This window comes from Serinus canaria, chromosome 2 (genome assembly GCF_022539315.1).
Source record: "Serinus canaria isolate serCan28SL12 chromosome 2, serCan2020, whole genome shotgun sequence".
Taxonomy (NCBI): domain Eukaryota; kingdom Metazoa; phylum Chordata; class Aves; order Passeriformes; family Fringillidae; genus Serinus; species Serinus canaria.
In genome coordinates this window covers 34,949,642-34,965,260 of record NC_066315.1, presented here as the reverse complement: position 1 = coordinate 34,965,260, position 15,619 = coordinate 34,949,642, and the positions used below count along the sequence as shown (strand labels likewise).

At 41.2% G+C, this 15,619-nt stretch overlaps 1 protein-coding gene across 1 annotated transcript in view; it reads right to left on the bottom strand.

Moving 5' to 3' along the window:
• Positions 1-15,619, bottom strand: part of CHN2 (chimerin 2) — a 158,532-nt gene that overhangs the window by 10,181 nt on the left and 132,732 nt on the right. Inside the window, exons 7-10 of the mRNA XM_009086081.4 lie at positions 13,187-13,264; positions 6,972-7,056; positions 4,441-4,614; positions 2,599-2,676 (exon numbers count right to left, since the gene is read on the bottom strand). Coding sequence (XP_009084329.1) covers positions 2,599-2,676; positions 4,441-4,614; positions 6,972-7,056; positions 13,187-13,264 — 415 coding nt within the window. The remainder of the gene's footprint in view (positions 1-2,598; positions 2,677-4,440; positions 4,615-6,971; positions 7,057-13,186; positions 13,265-15,619) is intronic.

Below are 15,619 nucleotides of genomic sequence, written 5' to 3'. Positions count from 1 at the left end.
GTCCTGGAATTTATCCAGGTGCCTGGGGACTGACTCAGAAACAATGGGCAGGGAGGGACCTCTGGAATGCTGAAGTGCAGTGTTCTGCCACCACAGGCACCTTCTCATAAACCCTGCAACTTCCATTTACAAAAGTAGCTAATGTTTTTTTATCCCTGCTCTTATTAGAAGGTTGTTTGAAAGCCTTGCTTTCAGATGGTTAAAAAATGGTCCTTTAATTGTTAAATGAAATTTATTCCTGGCCAGTGTACATCCTCCAAGACTATCAGTTAAAGAGTTCTCTTTTCTGGTTCATACCCCCACTCTCAGCATCTCCTTTGACTATCCTCCCCCCCCCAAAAAAAGAGTAATTTCCTGTAATTTTAATTTTCCTGTAATTTACTTTTTTGCCCCCAGGTTTCTTTTCTGTAGTGAATGTGGAATACAAATTCTGTAAAACCCTCACAGACAGGTGGCATCCCTGTCTCTGTAAGGATCTGACAGGGAAGCAAGCCCTGAGCTCTCAGGTTGGAAGTGCCTTGCCAATTCAAACTTCTGTCAGGTGACGACCACCTTCAAACTGCACAGCCCACAAGTCAGAACAAAAAAACCCTATTTTGTTTTTCCTTAAATCCTTTCCTGTAAAAACTCTCAACTCTTCCTGATTTTCCACCCCAGTTCAGGGAGAAAACATGTTCAAAACAGGAAGTGTTGAAAGCTGTCAGCTTCTGGTCCCTCAATACTCTAGTTCTCTAGTCCATAACAGATTATGTTCATTAGTCTCCTGCTTTTATTCATGCCTTTTCATTAATGGCAACACTCTTTCCTTTCTTAGCCCTTTCCCCTCATGAAACTTTAAAAAAAATGAAGACACAGATTTTGGTCTATTTCTGCCCAATGGCCTCCTCCACAGCCTTTGTATACAAACTCTGTTCTTGCTTTTTCTGCTTTCCTGATTATCCATGCTTTTGTCCCTTTGGAAATCCAATACCTTCCTCTTCCTGTGTCTAGGTGCGGCTGCCTTTTTAAATCACACTTTCTTCCTTGCTGTGGGTCTAATCCAACTGTGTATTGCCATCAATTATGCCATGTGTATACTTAATAAACAGGCAATAAACTGAAGCAGCTCCAGTGTTTCAAAGCATTTGCAAAGGAACTACAGCTGCAGCAGTGTTGAAGTCATACTCAGACATACATTTAAATCTGCTTTCTTCCAACTTTTCCCTCTACAACCTGTGCCTCTCCTTCTGGGTTTCATCCAGGTTGTTACACTTAGATGAGAATTAACACACACAGAAAAAGAGTTTGCCAGGCCAGATCTACCTGCAGGAAGCAGAATGGCACCTATGAGGACTGTGAGCCTCCCAGGATCATTGCTTCATGTGGCACATCTGGAACACTCTCTGGCCATGGCAGCAGTCATATCACTGTGCACCTCTCTGGCCCAAAGAATGGCTGACCTCTGTGTGTGTATACATATGTTCACAGCATCCAACATATTTTAAAATATTTATTATTTTTTAAAGTATATTTCAGTTTAGAAATTCCTAGCTGGACTTTCTTTATGGAGATGTCTGCATAACAAACTGCCTCCATACAAGAAATGCAAAGGCACTGCAAGTGTAAGATGTGCCTCCCATAGACCTTGCTGGACTGTGTAGCCCCCAGTCCCTGCCTGAGTGACATCACAGCTGTCTCCAGCTGCCCCATGCTGGTGTGGGCCATCCACCCTCCTGATTACTATCCTAACACACAAGCTGACTCTCTGGCTTGACCTGGACCTGCCTCGTACCCATGGACTTGTGATCACAAGGCTGCATCTGACCCTGTTCCCTACCTTGGCAGAGGAAATACCTGAAAAAATTAGGTAGGAAGGAAACCACTATTTATGGGAAATGAGAAGAATATTAATGTATCTTCTCAAATGTACTTGCAAAGGTATTTTGTATTAATGGAGGCCCTACATGTAGCTCACTTACATACACACTTAAAGTTAGTCCTGTGTGCAAAGGCTGTGTGCACCACCAGAACCAACATCATCAGCTCAATCAATTAGAAGGACAGTGAGGATGGTAATCAGGCAGTATTTTAATTGCTAGTTTTTCAATATGCTGTACAACTGATCTCCTCAATGCCCCTCTCATCTGTTGTTCAGATGCAATCACATGCACAGTGGTGCAGTGCTTCCTGCAAGGTTGCATGCAGGAGGACTTCCCAATTGGAGTTCCTGATCCTTAAACTCATAAATAGATTATTGTATTGTAAAGTGCTGAGTCTATTAAAGACAGAACTAACAACTATACCCTGGTACCACCTATACTCACACTTAAACCAGGTCCCTAGTCTGTGCTGCTAGGTTGTGCAATTAGCCAGTCCCCCACTTGAGCTTCTGCACATCAGTACTTCACGTTTAATTATTCCTTCCAACTATCAAACATAATTTCTTCTTATGAAAAGGACTACAGATCACTTTAAACTCAGAAAAGACAGGTTAGTTTCTGTACTTTTGCCTAAACATCAGTTTCATTAGCATGGTACATATATAAACCCTGAAAGATCTGAAATGTCCTAGAACTGAAAGCTTAGATTAAAACTGTACAAGATTAAAAAATGGTGTACCTCGATCAAAGGCCATTTTCACATCTTCAATGTGCTCAGTGAAGCCTGAAACTCTATAGAGGCCCTCGGACTTTAAACCTGAAACAAAAAGTTCTTGTTATCTTAGCTTCAGTAACCAACAGATATTTAGGCCTAAGAACAACAAAGCAAGAACAGCAGACCCACTAAGCATAGCAAAATGTTATTTGTAATGTGAAACTCTGGAGCAGTTAAGGAAAGATCAAGATGATGTAATTTTTTTTTTTTTTTTAAGGATTAAAGTGTTTCAGAATTTATATTTTCTGATTTTGTTAGGTACATGGTTGATTTGATTGTGTTAGAGAAAAATACTGCAATTTGCTAATGGTGAGGCATGTGATGTTATTACAACTTATTCACTTTATGTAGGAGATTTTCCTGGATTTGGCTATAATTAATAAAGCTTTAGAGGTCTCCCTTCCTTTTACCAGTTGCCTAATGACAAACAGCAATGCAAGTAAAAGACTGCCTTTCCCTGTGAGCACAATTTGTTCCTTTTTAGCTGTCAGCTTTTACTTATACACTGCTGATAGATGTGATGGATACAGTCCTTCCCCACATCAGTACATCCCTTCTACAGTTCTTTCATCACAAGAGATCTGCTCACTTGCACAACTGCTCCACACCAACATGAAATGCAGGGAAGCTCGGCAGAGCAAGCCAAGTTACACACACATTATTAATTTCAATCCCCAAATCCCTACTTGTAACTATGCATTGTGCAAACCTACTTATAAATTCCAATATTCTTTGTCTTCTAAAGAAAAAAATCAGAATCTTTCATAGTTCTATGGCAATTAAGGAAAGAAATCCAAGGATGTTGAAAAATGGAGAGCTGGCAGCAGATTTTATCTCAATCAATAAATGTACAAGTAAGTGATTAGATCTCAAATGCAATGTAGCTTCCTGCCATATCATCAGAGTAAAGCTCTTCTGTCTTAGTGCATACTATTCTTTCCATTTGTCCCTGTGATGATGATATAATCCTGCTAGAGCTTTACAGAGCAGTGCAGGGGATTTACCAGTAAGTCTTTGAGTCAATTCAGTAGATGATGCGTGGGTTTGAAATCCCTATGGCTAGTATCAGTGTGTTGCTATGCAGATTAATGGCATGCCATGAATTCAACATTATTAGATTCCTGTGCTGAAGCTGTGACTAACAGGAAAATTTGGCTTATTGGCCAGCACAACATGCACATTTGCTACCCAAAGGAAACACACATGAATGTTACAGAGGGGATATATGATTACTGAAGGGGATACGTTTTTCCTTTAATCTGCCACACATCCATTTACCAAAAACCTGTCACAAGCTTGAGTTTTTGCTGTGACGTGCTGCCTGTGCCACAGGAACCATCAGTCAGTAACTGAGCATCATGAGATGTGTCCTGCCACAAAACACCATAGCCCCTGACCTCACTTGTCCAAGTCACTTCCAGTCACTCGTGTTCTCCTGCCCACAACGTCCATAAAGGTTATTAAAAATGGATTTGATTTAAAGTGATTACTCTGAAATGGGATGTGTCCCTAGGTATGTCAAAATAAAGTAATGAAAAAAGACACATAAACATGAACTTAAAAGTTCACTTTAAAGTTCACCCCTTTCAGAAGTGTAACGTAACACATGTTTTGACATGTTTTCAGAGAGCATTTCAGGGAATTGCATTAAGGAATGCCATGATTTAATTTTACTAATTCTAATGCAGAGCAATGTATCACCTACACTAAAAAACCCATTTTCTCATCCTGTCCACTGTGTTCTAGCTGACTTCAAGTCAGCCTCATTTCGCTGTGTGCTCATTTCGCTCTCCCAAGCACACAAACCTCTCGCCTCGATCTCCCGGATGCAGGAATCCACCACCATGGGCCTCTGGGTGTTGTGGGCCTTCACCAGCGTGGTCAGGTCGCAGCAGTAGACTCGCTTTATCCTCTTCAGGTCTGGCTGGCAGTCGTTGGGCACGTACTTGGAGCACTGCTTGTGTACATTCAAGCCGCAGTCTGCAAGCAGAGTTAGCCACGTTAACTCATTCCTTAATTAATACTAATGCTGATAGGTCTTGTATAACAATTTAATTCCCTGCTCCACATCAAGCAAGGAGCACAATTTCCCCATCAGTCAGGAAAGATAGAATAGTGTGGAGATGAGAAGGATTAACATGAAAATGTGTAAAAATCTCCTGGTGGGACAAGTAAACTCTAGCAGTGTTGTCAAAAAGCTTTAAAAACTCTGGATGTCCCTTACACTCCTCTGAGCTGAAGGAGACTGCTGGTGCAGTCTGGATCAGTTCATTACTGGACACAGCTCAAGATGTTGCATTTAAACACGTGAGACTTATCTTGTGGGTATTTCAGATTAGCCATAATTAAAATAGGCACAGTAGTGACTGTCTGTTGCTGGCTGTCCTGTGGCTTAGCACTGATCATGGTCAGAGAATCTCAGATTCACCTGAGCACTCCAACTGGGACAGTGCTGTCAGCCAGCATGCCTCACTCCCCCTTCCACATTCCTGCAGTGTCACATTTTGGCTCCTCTGCCACATCAGCAGACTCCCCATCCCTGGCTCATCACTTCACTGGTGACTAAGTGTCCTCTGTGGCTTAGCCTATAGGTCAGCTTAGGCACATAAAATGCTGTGAAAGGCTCAATGTAAAAAAGTGATTCATTTTACAAATTGTTCTTGCTGTCTTACTCCAGAACCAAGTACTGCCCTCGGTTGCACAGGTGGGTTTCTGTTAAACCACTTCACCTTCACAAATTGAATTTTTCTAATAGATTCAAGTATTCAGCCCAATGAATTTCTAACTTTCAGTAAAGCAAACACCACCACCATGAGTTGCATTATCTTATATAACTCTGATTCCCTTTTTAATGCCTTCCCAGTCATGCTCATCACTGATGACCCTTTGAGTTAATTTAACATTTAGCTATTAAAAATGTAAACAGGACTATTACTTGCAGCTTGTTTTAATATTTTAGTCTATAAAATATTAATCAAGGAAAGTCATAAGCACACCAAAACATTTAATGGAATTGGGTAGGTTTTTGTGTGTTTCTCCATATAGTTATTCCTGCATAATTCATTATTAGTGAAATCTAAACAAAGAAGCTGCAAGTCCCACCCTAGTACCTTGATCCTGCCTGCATTGTGTTCAGTGCTGTTGTCCAGGCATGTGAAGTTAAATTTAAATGCATCTGTGTAGTTAGAGTTAAATGCTGGTAATTTTATGAGGAAAATTATTATGTTTCCTACTAAATAAATATGCCTTTTCATAAGTTTAATATTTTATGTATGTGAACAAATACAGTGCTGTGCATTAGGGAGGTCAGGTCTTGTACACCTGTGTTTAAGATCAAATAGCTTGAAAAGCAAACTACTATTCCTCTTTTTAATGTCCTTCTCATATTCTTTGTGTTACCACTATTCACCTACAGTCAGACAAGATGTAGCAGTAGCTGAGACTGCACTTATTAAAACCGAGCATTTGTGAAAGCTATTTTGATCCTTCAAACTGTGATCTAAATTAATTTTAGGTAACAACCACCTCCTCTGACTGTGAAAGGCAGATGTCAGTGTTGGATGTGTTTGGTGCCAGTCTGAGATCAGGAATGCCTGGAGTGCAGGGCAGGAAGAGGTAAGACCAACAATTTTTTGAAGTGATTTCAGATCTGGAGAAGGAAGTTACATTACAAAATCCATTTGTAATGTACCAAATACTAATTCATTTGCTGAATCCAAAAGCACATCATGTGATGATTATTTTTGGACCATAATTGTTTTCCCCGAAAGAACAAACAAATTTAAAATAATTAAGGCACTATTAAAATGCCAACACAGGCACCAGAAAACTAATCCCTCTTGGAAAATGAATGCCATATTTTTTGTTTTTATCTTGAGGTGAGACACTTCAGGCTTGCAGCAATGCATGGTATTTTTATGGGAAACAGGTGGCAGCCTTTTTTGCAGACAAGGGCACTTCCCAACAATTGGTAGCAAAAAGAGGAGTTACGAAGCCTCATTGCTGGCTGGCTTTGCCATTTCCAGTGCTTGCATCTTAAGACATAAAAACATCAGGGATAACTTAATCATAAAGAACAAGTTTGAATGTATACAGCAGGCACTGGCACAGGCAGGATCAAGGTACTAGGGTAGGATGTAACTCAGCAGCCAAGGGCTGATGGCTTCATTTCTGAACCAGCTAACGAGGCAAATGAAAATGCTCTGACTTTTATAGGAGGATTTCCTGCTTTGTTCTTTAAAGAAATCCCAGCCCTCCACTCCTGCAGGGAGTGCAGGCTGGGGTGGGGCAGATGTCTGAGCATTTCAAGAGAATGACAGAAAAGGTTGGAGTGCTACCTGAACACCTCACTCCCTGAGCGATGAGACCCCACATGAAGTTGGCGCAGTACTCACACCAGTGCGGACCTCGAAACGTATGGACCTGCAACACAAATGGGGGTGGGGGAAAGAAATGGGGTCACTGGGAGGCAGATGGTCTGACAGATGGAGCAACTGAAATGGATAAACAACAGAAGACTCAGTAGGAGTAAATCTTTAGCACATAGTGCCCACATCCTTCCAACGTCTAGATGAAATAAACCATGGGAACAGAAATTTGCTTTGATCTTGAAGTTTATCTTTCAATAGGCTTAACATAGCAGAGAAACAGGCTGTGGATGACACTGAAAACAAATAATTTTTGCCTGCTGACATTCTAGCTATAGCAGAGGGGACGAAACCAGGAGAAAAAAAGTAAAACTAATAATCCAAAGAACTGTAGCTAAAAGCACCCTTCCCCAGTCTAGTAAGTAATTTGAACTCACATAGGAAAAATATGTCAATAGAGTCTTTTTTTCAGCAGATCAAACTTCATTTTGCTACAGTCCACACACAAGTAAATAAAAAAGAATAAAATTATTTGTGTGCTGACAGAGCCCACATCTCCCCAGCCACGTTTTGCACACCACTGCTGCTTCTGGCACTGCTTTTCCAAAGGCTACAGCAGAAGATCTTTTTATTTAAGATGTGTATTCTGGTAAAGTAAGCATTTAATTTTCATTGAAATGAAGAGTAAATAGTGAGGTCTATGCCCCTGTGAATGGGCATGGTATGAGCTAGTTCTGGCCAGAGACTTAATTGAGCTTAACAAAACATAAATCATGCACACTCTGGCTGCTAATGCGTCCTTTCCTTCTCTCTGCTCTTGTTTACCCGTTGGGTGGATGGCTGAAAGGCCACTTCCACCCCTGGGATGGGAAAAGCTGCTCTTTGCTTTTCATGGAGTGAAAAAACAGTCATTGGCCTTTTTCAGATAAACTGTAAAGTTTTAGGCCAAGCATTTTGCATGCTAATGTTTTTGCCTCATTTGTCTGCAGAATCACACCAATACAAGCCTGTACTCTTGAGTTCAGAAAGATGAAGTATTGTGATTTTAATCCAGACTTCTCTTCCTGACTTTGAGATAAAAATGTGCCTGACTGCAAGAGGCTGCTGACCAACTATTCACAGTTAAATAATTGTGTTAATAAGCTTAAAGCAATAGTAGCTCTTCCTCCCTTTTGACAGTGAAAGATCAAAACTGGAATGTTTTTTTGAGATGGCATTTTAACTCTCAGAAAAACACGTATCTGTGAAACAATAATTTGCAATAAAGTTTGAGATGGACATATTAATTGATATAGCCCCATACTTCTTTTCCATTTCATTTAATTTTGTTTTCCAGAGTGGGTAGCATGAATTTAAGACACAGCTTTTTGCAGGGGTAAATGGCTGTATGTAACAGCTGATGACCTGATTGTCAGCCACATGCACTATGTGACCTTCAGGGGATACAAAACTACAGATAAAACGAATTATGCCTGCATCTTTATCATTTATAGACTGAAAGCCACATAATTAGTAGGTCTGCACCTGCCCTTAATTGTGGGTGAAAATCATCTGCTATGGGAAGATAACTAGCTGTGTCTTCTGCTTTGCAGCAGTTTACAAAAGCTAACCTTGTGAGAAGGGGTTGTAAGGGCTCAGCCAGGACTTTTAAAAATGCACCATTTCACAAATAAAGTCCATTGCAGTTGCTAGGATATTTGGGGCCTACTTGCTCACTTTGCATAAAGCTTATTTCAACTGATCTGGCTGAGGCTTATTTTGAAAGTGGCAGCTGATTATTCCTTGATCTTTCCTGCCGTTAATTGGAAAGTCATCAATGCTGACTGAGGGCTCCAATTGAGAAGTGCTGACAGAGCATCCTTCCCTTGTTCCATTCAGCTTGGTGGCCCTCAAAGGTTGAGTTCTCTTTATTCATTCACTCCAATTTTTCACGGATCCGCATTTTAGCTCAAGTGGCAGGCTTCCAGCTGAAATACTCTGTGAAAAGCTAGCCTTGGTGGTTTCTGGCCAAGCTGAAACAGGGAAACTAACTGAAAAAAGAGAGAACTTCAAAAGTTTCTAGATGAAGGTGCAAAAATTCCCTTAAGATGAAGTTTTGAACTAAGTCTCTTATGGCTCGACATTAATTTTAAAGAAATAATGGAGGAAGCCTGTTCTTAAGAACACAACATTTTTAATGGTAAAATGGGAATTTTTCCTGCAAGATTGGCCTCATCTCTGTTTCAAACAGGGAGATGTAAACAGCAAATCTCACAGATTTTTGAGATGGAGTTTTAGTTTTTGCCCCATCCTTTGTAACCACATCATTACAAACAGCCTGGACATAGATTTTTAGGAACTATGATCTGGAACTATTTATTGCTGATTCCTACCCCCTCCTGAAGTCTCAGTAGACCTCTCTGTGTACACACAGCATAAACTTAAGCTGCCTGAGCTACAGTTGACACATAATTCAAACTTTTAAAAAGTATTTTCAGGGAACTACTTCTTAAAATAAGCCAACCCCCTGACATTTCAGACTATACTCTGTACTTTTCTTGTTCAGTCTTTTATCCTCCTCCAATGAAAATTCTCTTCTTACATTCACTGTCTCTTCTCTGCTGGACAATCTCACACAACACTACCCTGCATGCCTCTTCTTGTTGCCTTCCTGTTCTCTTTGCCCTTCGCCCCCCTGGTGCCCTTGCTTTCAAATGGCAGCATTCCCCCTGCAGGTGCTACCTTATTCACTTCCAGTTTGTGTCTGAGTCATCTCCACAGAGGGGAAACTCAGACCAAAGCTAAGGAATGCCAGGACAGTGGCAAACCAAAATAATGCTGTGAGCAATACTGCAGAAATGAACAAAAACAATTGTCTTGAATTCTTTTTTTTTTTAATTGACGTTATACAGTGTTATTTCTGAAACAAGTTTGGTTTTATGTTACTGGGTCTGAAGACTTTTCTATTTGCTTTCCAAGAAAATAAGTTTTTTTTCAGGCTTTTGCCTGAATAGAGACATATTTAGATTCTTTTGTGGACTCCTGCTGAACCTGAGCCATTTGAAGGGAAGAAAAGCTGACTCTGCTGTTATTTTTGTTTAAATGAATGCACATAATCTTCGTGATGTCTGTAAAAAATATTTCCCTCAAACCCTTTGTCTCTCAGAAGCAGTATTATCTGCAGTGCTTAACTCAAGGGGAAATTTATCCCAGAGACCCCCTCTCTCCCAGCAGATCTCCTGACTTGTCTGTAATCAGCTGCCTTCACTCCACTAGCCTGCCTGCAAATGGGATTTGCCCATGCTGTGGTGGCAAACAGGCACAGTACTGTGAAAAATGCACATTATTCAGCTGTATTTGCTCACTTAAAGCAGCACAGAAGCCCTCTCATGAATTCCCAGCCTAGAACAAAAAGTGTGGAGCATCCTCAAACTCCATGCTGCTATCCTCAGGCACGAGGTTGACCTCACCACCAGCTGGGACCCCGCTGAAATTGGCAGGTAAAGCACATCCGAAAGAAGCTGCTGGATCCGAACAGGAGCAAGACACAAGAGGACTTTGGGATCCAGTTAGGCTGACACCCACAGAGCTAGAGAAATACCTCTGTGTTTTTCTAAACAGGGCTTCAGAGATTTATTCTCTTTCCTGAGTTATGGTATGTCTGCACTGGCTTAGGCAAAGCTGTCCCGCCAGACGGACGCCAGCTCCAAACCTAAATTCATGTGACTGTGTGGTGTGCTCAGGAGGAACACAGCTTAACAAATCAGCCTGGATACTAAATCTTTTTTTGTTCACTTGCCTTGAATGTCTTGAATGAGAGGTTGAATGAGAAAGCATGGATGCTCAGAAGAGCATAAACCTGGTGCCCTCATACTCCAAACTTAAATGCTGCTTTTTAATTTTTGTATTAACGTGGCAAGGATGGAGGGAGAGCCATCCTTGCTCTGAATTTGTGCCTTGCACTTATTTCTTGCTTTTGTCCTTCCCTCTTGAAGTAAGATCTTTGGTATAAGACGTACAAAAATCCCATCAGCTTCGCTAGTAATGTGCCCTTCATGTTTTAGATTCTTCATGGTTAAAGGACAAAAAGCTAAAGAGTGCCTGTTTGTTCATGAAGAATTGCCTATGACAAGATATGAGGGACACTGTGACACATAACCTTTATCCCTGGAAACTGAGATAAATGATATAGTGCACATCAGTGTTCACCTAAAAATGGGGAAGACAACTTTTTTGAATGTCTTCAAAATAGCATTGTCCTTCAGATAAACCCCACATCATCACAGCCTGAGCTCTGTCAAAAACCATCAACCCCAAGACCCATAAAGCCATTCTTTCTTTTTAAAATGATTTCTTAACCCTTTTAGGTAATGGATATGGAATATATTAAAGATATTAGCCTTGAGACATGTTTTAAATTTAAATGTTCTGTTCTGAGTATACTATCCACATTTTTTGTTCAACAGCTGGACATGTTCTAATATATTCCTTTGGAAAAGTAACTGTATTTTCATAGTGAACATATTTGTCCATTAAGCAAATGTAACACTTCTGATTGACCTTTCTGGACAATTGTTTTTAAAATGTTTGCTCCCCAGGGTCTGTTATTGCCTTTACTAGGATAGAACAATTATTTTCTGCTGTCAAGTCTTTCAATACATATCTATTTTAATCATGTGGCTTTCCAGTTAAACTATGAGTCTTTTGAAACAGAAAGGAACAGAAACTGTACAACAGCTAGATTGTGCAAACACAAAGTTAACTGGGCACAGGTCCAATTATAAATCAAAGCCAAAACAGGGGAAATTTTGAAGAGGAAAGAATGCATGGGTCAGAGTGGAAAGAAGCCTCAGTCATGAGAAAGTATTTTCTAGTTAAACTAAAATAGTTTTGATATTAAAATGATAATGAGGACAAAACCCAGAAAGAATGAAAGTTAGCCTAATCAAGCAAGAAAACACAGACTGTTTCCCCTATTTCCTTCAGTGCTGATCAGAGAGATAAATATCGACTTTTCTGTAGACTGGGTCAAGGAAGGGGAATGAGAAAAGGGATGCCATTATTTGCTTTGTTCACTAATATTAAATTATTGATTTGCCAACGACAGCAGAAGCACTACAGAGGTTAGCAATGCCTGCACAGCAGAGTATGTAGAAAAATAAGAAGTGAAACTTTTTTGCTAGGTGAAATGATTTTGATCACTGCTTCTCCTTTTTTGACAGGCCCAAGATGAGTATCAGAAAATTCTTGTTCTGCTAATGAGTTGAGCTATTCTGACAGTGACCGAGATCAGCATCCTCAAGGAACATTAGCTAAACTGATGTTTCAAAGCTGAGATACGTTCCTTTCTTGTCTTGTTACTGCCCCTTATTCTCGATGCTCATCCCGATAAGCATCAAAATACAATTTGACAGCATTAGCTACGGCAACTGGCTGGTATGCTCTGAAACCAGCACAGTCCTTTTGGCAAAACATTTTAATACAAGCTGCCTGGAAGGTCGTTTCCAAAGCTGAGTCACTTCCCTGCTGCAGTCTGCCAGAGACAGCATGGGAAAAGAATCCCTAAGAATCTGATTTTGTACGTATAGACAGCAGAGAGATGATCCATTTAAACATCCCTGTGTTTGCCCAGAGATTTGTTTTAGTTTGACAAGCAAACACAAGCTCAGGTCCTATAGCTCAGTGGGACTCTGAGAACATTTCCTTAGCATATGGTGGGGGAACAAAAGCTGGGAGACAATACCCACCACTGTGCTTTGCTTTATTGTTAGGAGCACCCGAGCTCTCTCAACTTCTTCAGAAACGGTGCAAAATGTTTGCTGGTAAAATCCTACTGGCCTCTGATAATAGCTGGATTTTGAAAAGGGCCCTTTTTCTTTTAAAAGTAGATACACTTAAGATGAAGACAATAAATATCAAGTACTTTGTTTCTGAATAAAAAAGAAAACTGAATCTATGAAAAAGAGTTAAATTACCAGTCAAGTAGTACAGCTAGCAGGAAAACTATTATTTGGATTAAGAGCCTATGTAACAGCATACTAAGAAATCAGTTAATGGAAGTTAAAGTAGAAAGAAAAATTAATTTTTCAACACGTTTCTTAGAGCCCGTATAAACAGATGCATGCAAATCTCATCACAACAAAAAATAAAATGTGAGGCATCTCAACAGGACTTTTAACCTGAAAATAATAGCAAGCTGTGCTTACCTTAAAATTGTGTGCTTTTTCATAGTTGAAGTGGTTGTCGTTCTGAGTTAAGGCTGCTCTTCTGACCAGGGAGGTGATCTGTGAATAGGCAAAGAGTTTCAGAGGTTGCCACAAAAGTGCCCCCTTGACTCCCACCTTCACCCCCAGGGCCACGGCCAGGAGCTCTTGGCGCTTCCTTCCTCGCTTGGACTTGTGAACAACAGCACAGCTTTTCTCATTTTCCAGCCACAGGTCCTCTGAGAACATAGTGCTGGGATCCCAAATCTTTTCCCTGTCTTCCTCGGCGCCGGGGAGCCTGACTGTAGTCAGCACAGTACAGTTTGTCCAACTGCTTCTGATGTTAGACAGCAGATTTGAAGCAGCTGCAGCCCATTCTGCTGAGACCTCTGGCATGTGACTTGAATGGGCCGTCTTGTGGGACGGAAGGAGCTTCTGCATCTGAATAAGTAACGGCCTGTGCCGTGCAGTTTCTTGAGGCAGATGTGTGCCTCGGACAATAGCACGAATTCATACACTGAGCAGCCTCCCCCACTGTGCTCCCCCAGAGGGGTCTCCAGATAGGTGCTGCTGAAATACCGGCTGGGGGGCACACAGCTTTACAGCTTCACCCCCAAAGGCATTTCCAGGGACAGATCTCTTCAACTCTGCAGTGGGGTAAAAAATGAACAAACAAACAAAACGCCCCTGGAAAGCCCACACTGCCGAATCCGATGCTGCATCCAATTACACTCAGACTCAGAGACTTATCAGCCAGCAGTCTGCATACTAGCAGATTAAGCCCTTAAAACCATGATGATTGTTTAATCTTACAGGGCAAAAAATCTTTCTGATTTTTCATTTTTTTTTTCCTTTTTTTTTTTTTTTTTTCCTATCCTGTACAAGGGAAAAAATACAGCAGCACTCCAAGCATTAATAGCACTTTTGTGCCATGGTTTAAACTAAGCATTTTGTCAGTGAGCACTTGGTAGCACTGAGGTAGCTCACTGCCAGGGAAAGCTGAAAGCCCAGCTGGGACTATGCATGCTTGGAAGCCTTGGAGCCCCGTGCAGCAGGAAAGTTCACATGGATGAGGCTGCAGAGGAGTTCACATGGATGCAGGAGGCCCTAATGCACATCTCTGTTTGCAGAACAGGGTCTTCAAGAGTGCTTGTCCTTCGCTCTGGTTACCTGCATCTATAGATTTTGAGGGGAACTGTTTTCTAGTTAAAGCTCAGGGACAGGAGGCATGGGGACCCTGACCGGTAACAGCTTTCAGTGTTACTTTGGACATGTCATCCACTTTTTTACAGGCAGGTAGTTCTGTGTCCCAGAACATGGATGTCTGATACTGAGCATTTCCTGAGAAGCACATCCAGTGCCCCCTCCCCACCAGTTTCCTTCCCTCCAGCTCCCTTCTTCCACTCCTTTACTAAGTATTCCAATTCCCCATCCATAAGAGAAAGATAGAAGTTTGGCTCTGCTTGGCAGAGCACTGTGAGATTTAAGTCTAGAGGTGTGCCTGATGCTCAAAGTGCTGGGACAGAACAGAGTGGGGAGTTAACCAGTGCTACTGGGAAAACTGCCTATTTGAACTGGAGACACTAAAGACCACATCAGCCTTTTGCAGTCTGCCCCACTTCAACTAACCTAGAAAATATGTGAAATTGAAGTGTTTAATTCACTTATATTAACTTGTGAAGTTGACCTAGCATCTATTTTTTTCAGTCTGCTTTTACCTCAGGCTGAAAAGTTCATCTAATTCACTTACTAACCCCTCCACCACACAGACTGCCTGTGCTTAGTAAAAGTGATGCTCTGCTGATTTGAAAGCCCACAGGGACAGATGGTTGTCCCTCAGCAACATCAGGCTATGCAATTTCAGAGAGTACCCTACTTAGGGTTTTCAAGAAGTTGTGCAACCTGCAAAATCAGCTTCTCACTCATAAAACCATGCACTTATTTCTATATATAGCACATTTAATTCCTTTATTTTTCAGGTAACTCACAACAGCACTTTTGACACGCTTCCATACTTCAAAGCTTCTGCTTCCCAGAAGGGAGGACTTCCACACAAAGCCTCTGTTTCCTGAGCAGTTGCTGCCCATTCAGCCTTTCCCTGAGGCTTGGCACAGTTATCTGACCACTGGTGACAACTGGCTGTGGATGCATGCATGAACATTGCTCTGCCTGCAGGAAATCCCTGCTGCTCTCCCATATGTCCTCCTGTAGTGAGTCCCAGTTTCTGCTAGCTCAGGACCTTTATCTGCTTTCTAGCAGATGAGGCAAACCATAGCTGCCCAGCTTTTTCTCCACGTGTTTCAAGAGTAGAAAGCACTGCTTTTTGCCAGCAGCAATGGCATCAGTTTGGGCCATCACAAAGGAAACCTTGGGGTTGCTCAAAATTCTTATCATATCTAAGTTTCTTTCCTCAATGCCATTTAAAATGGATTTATA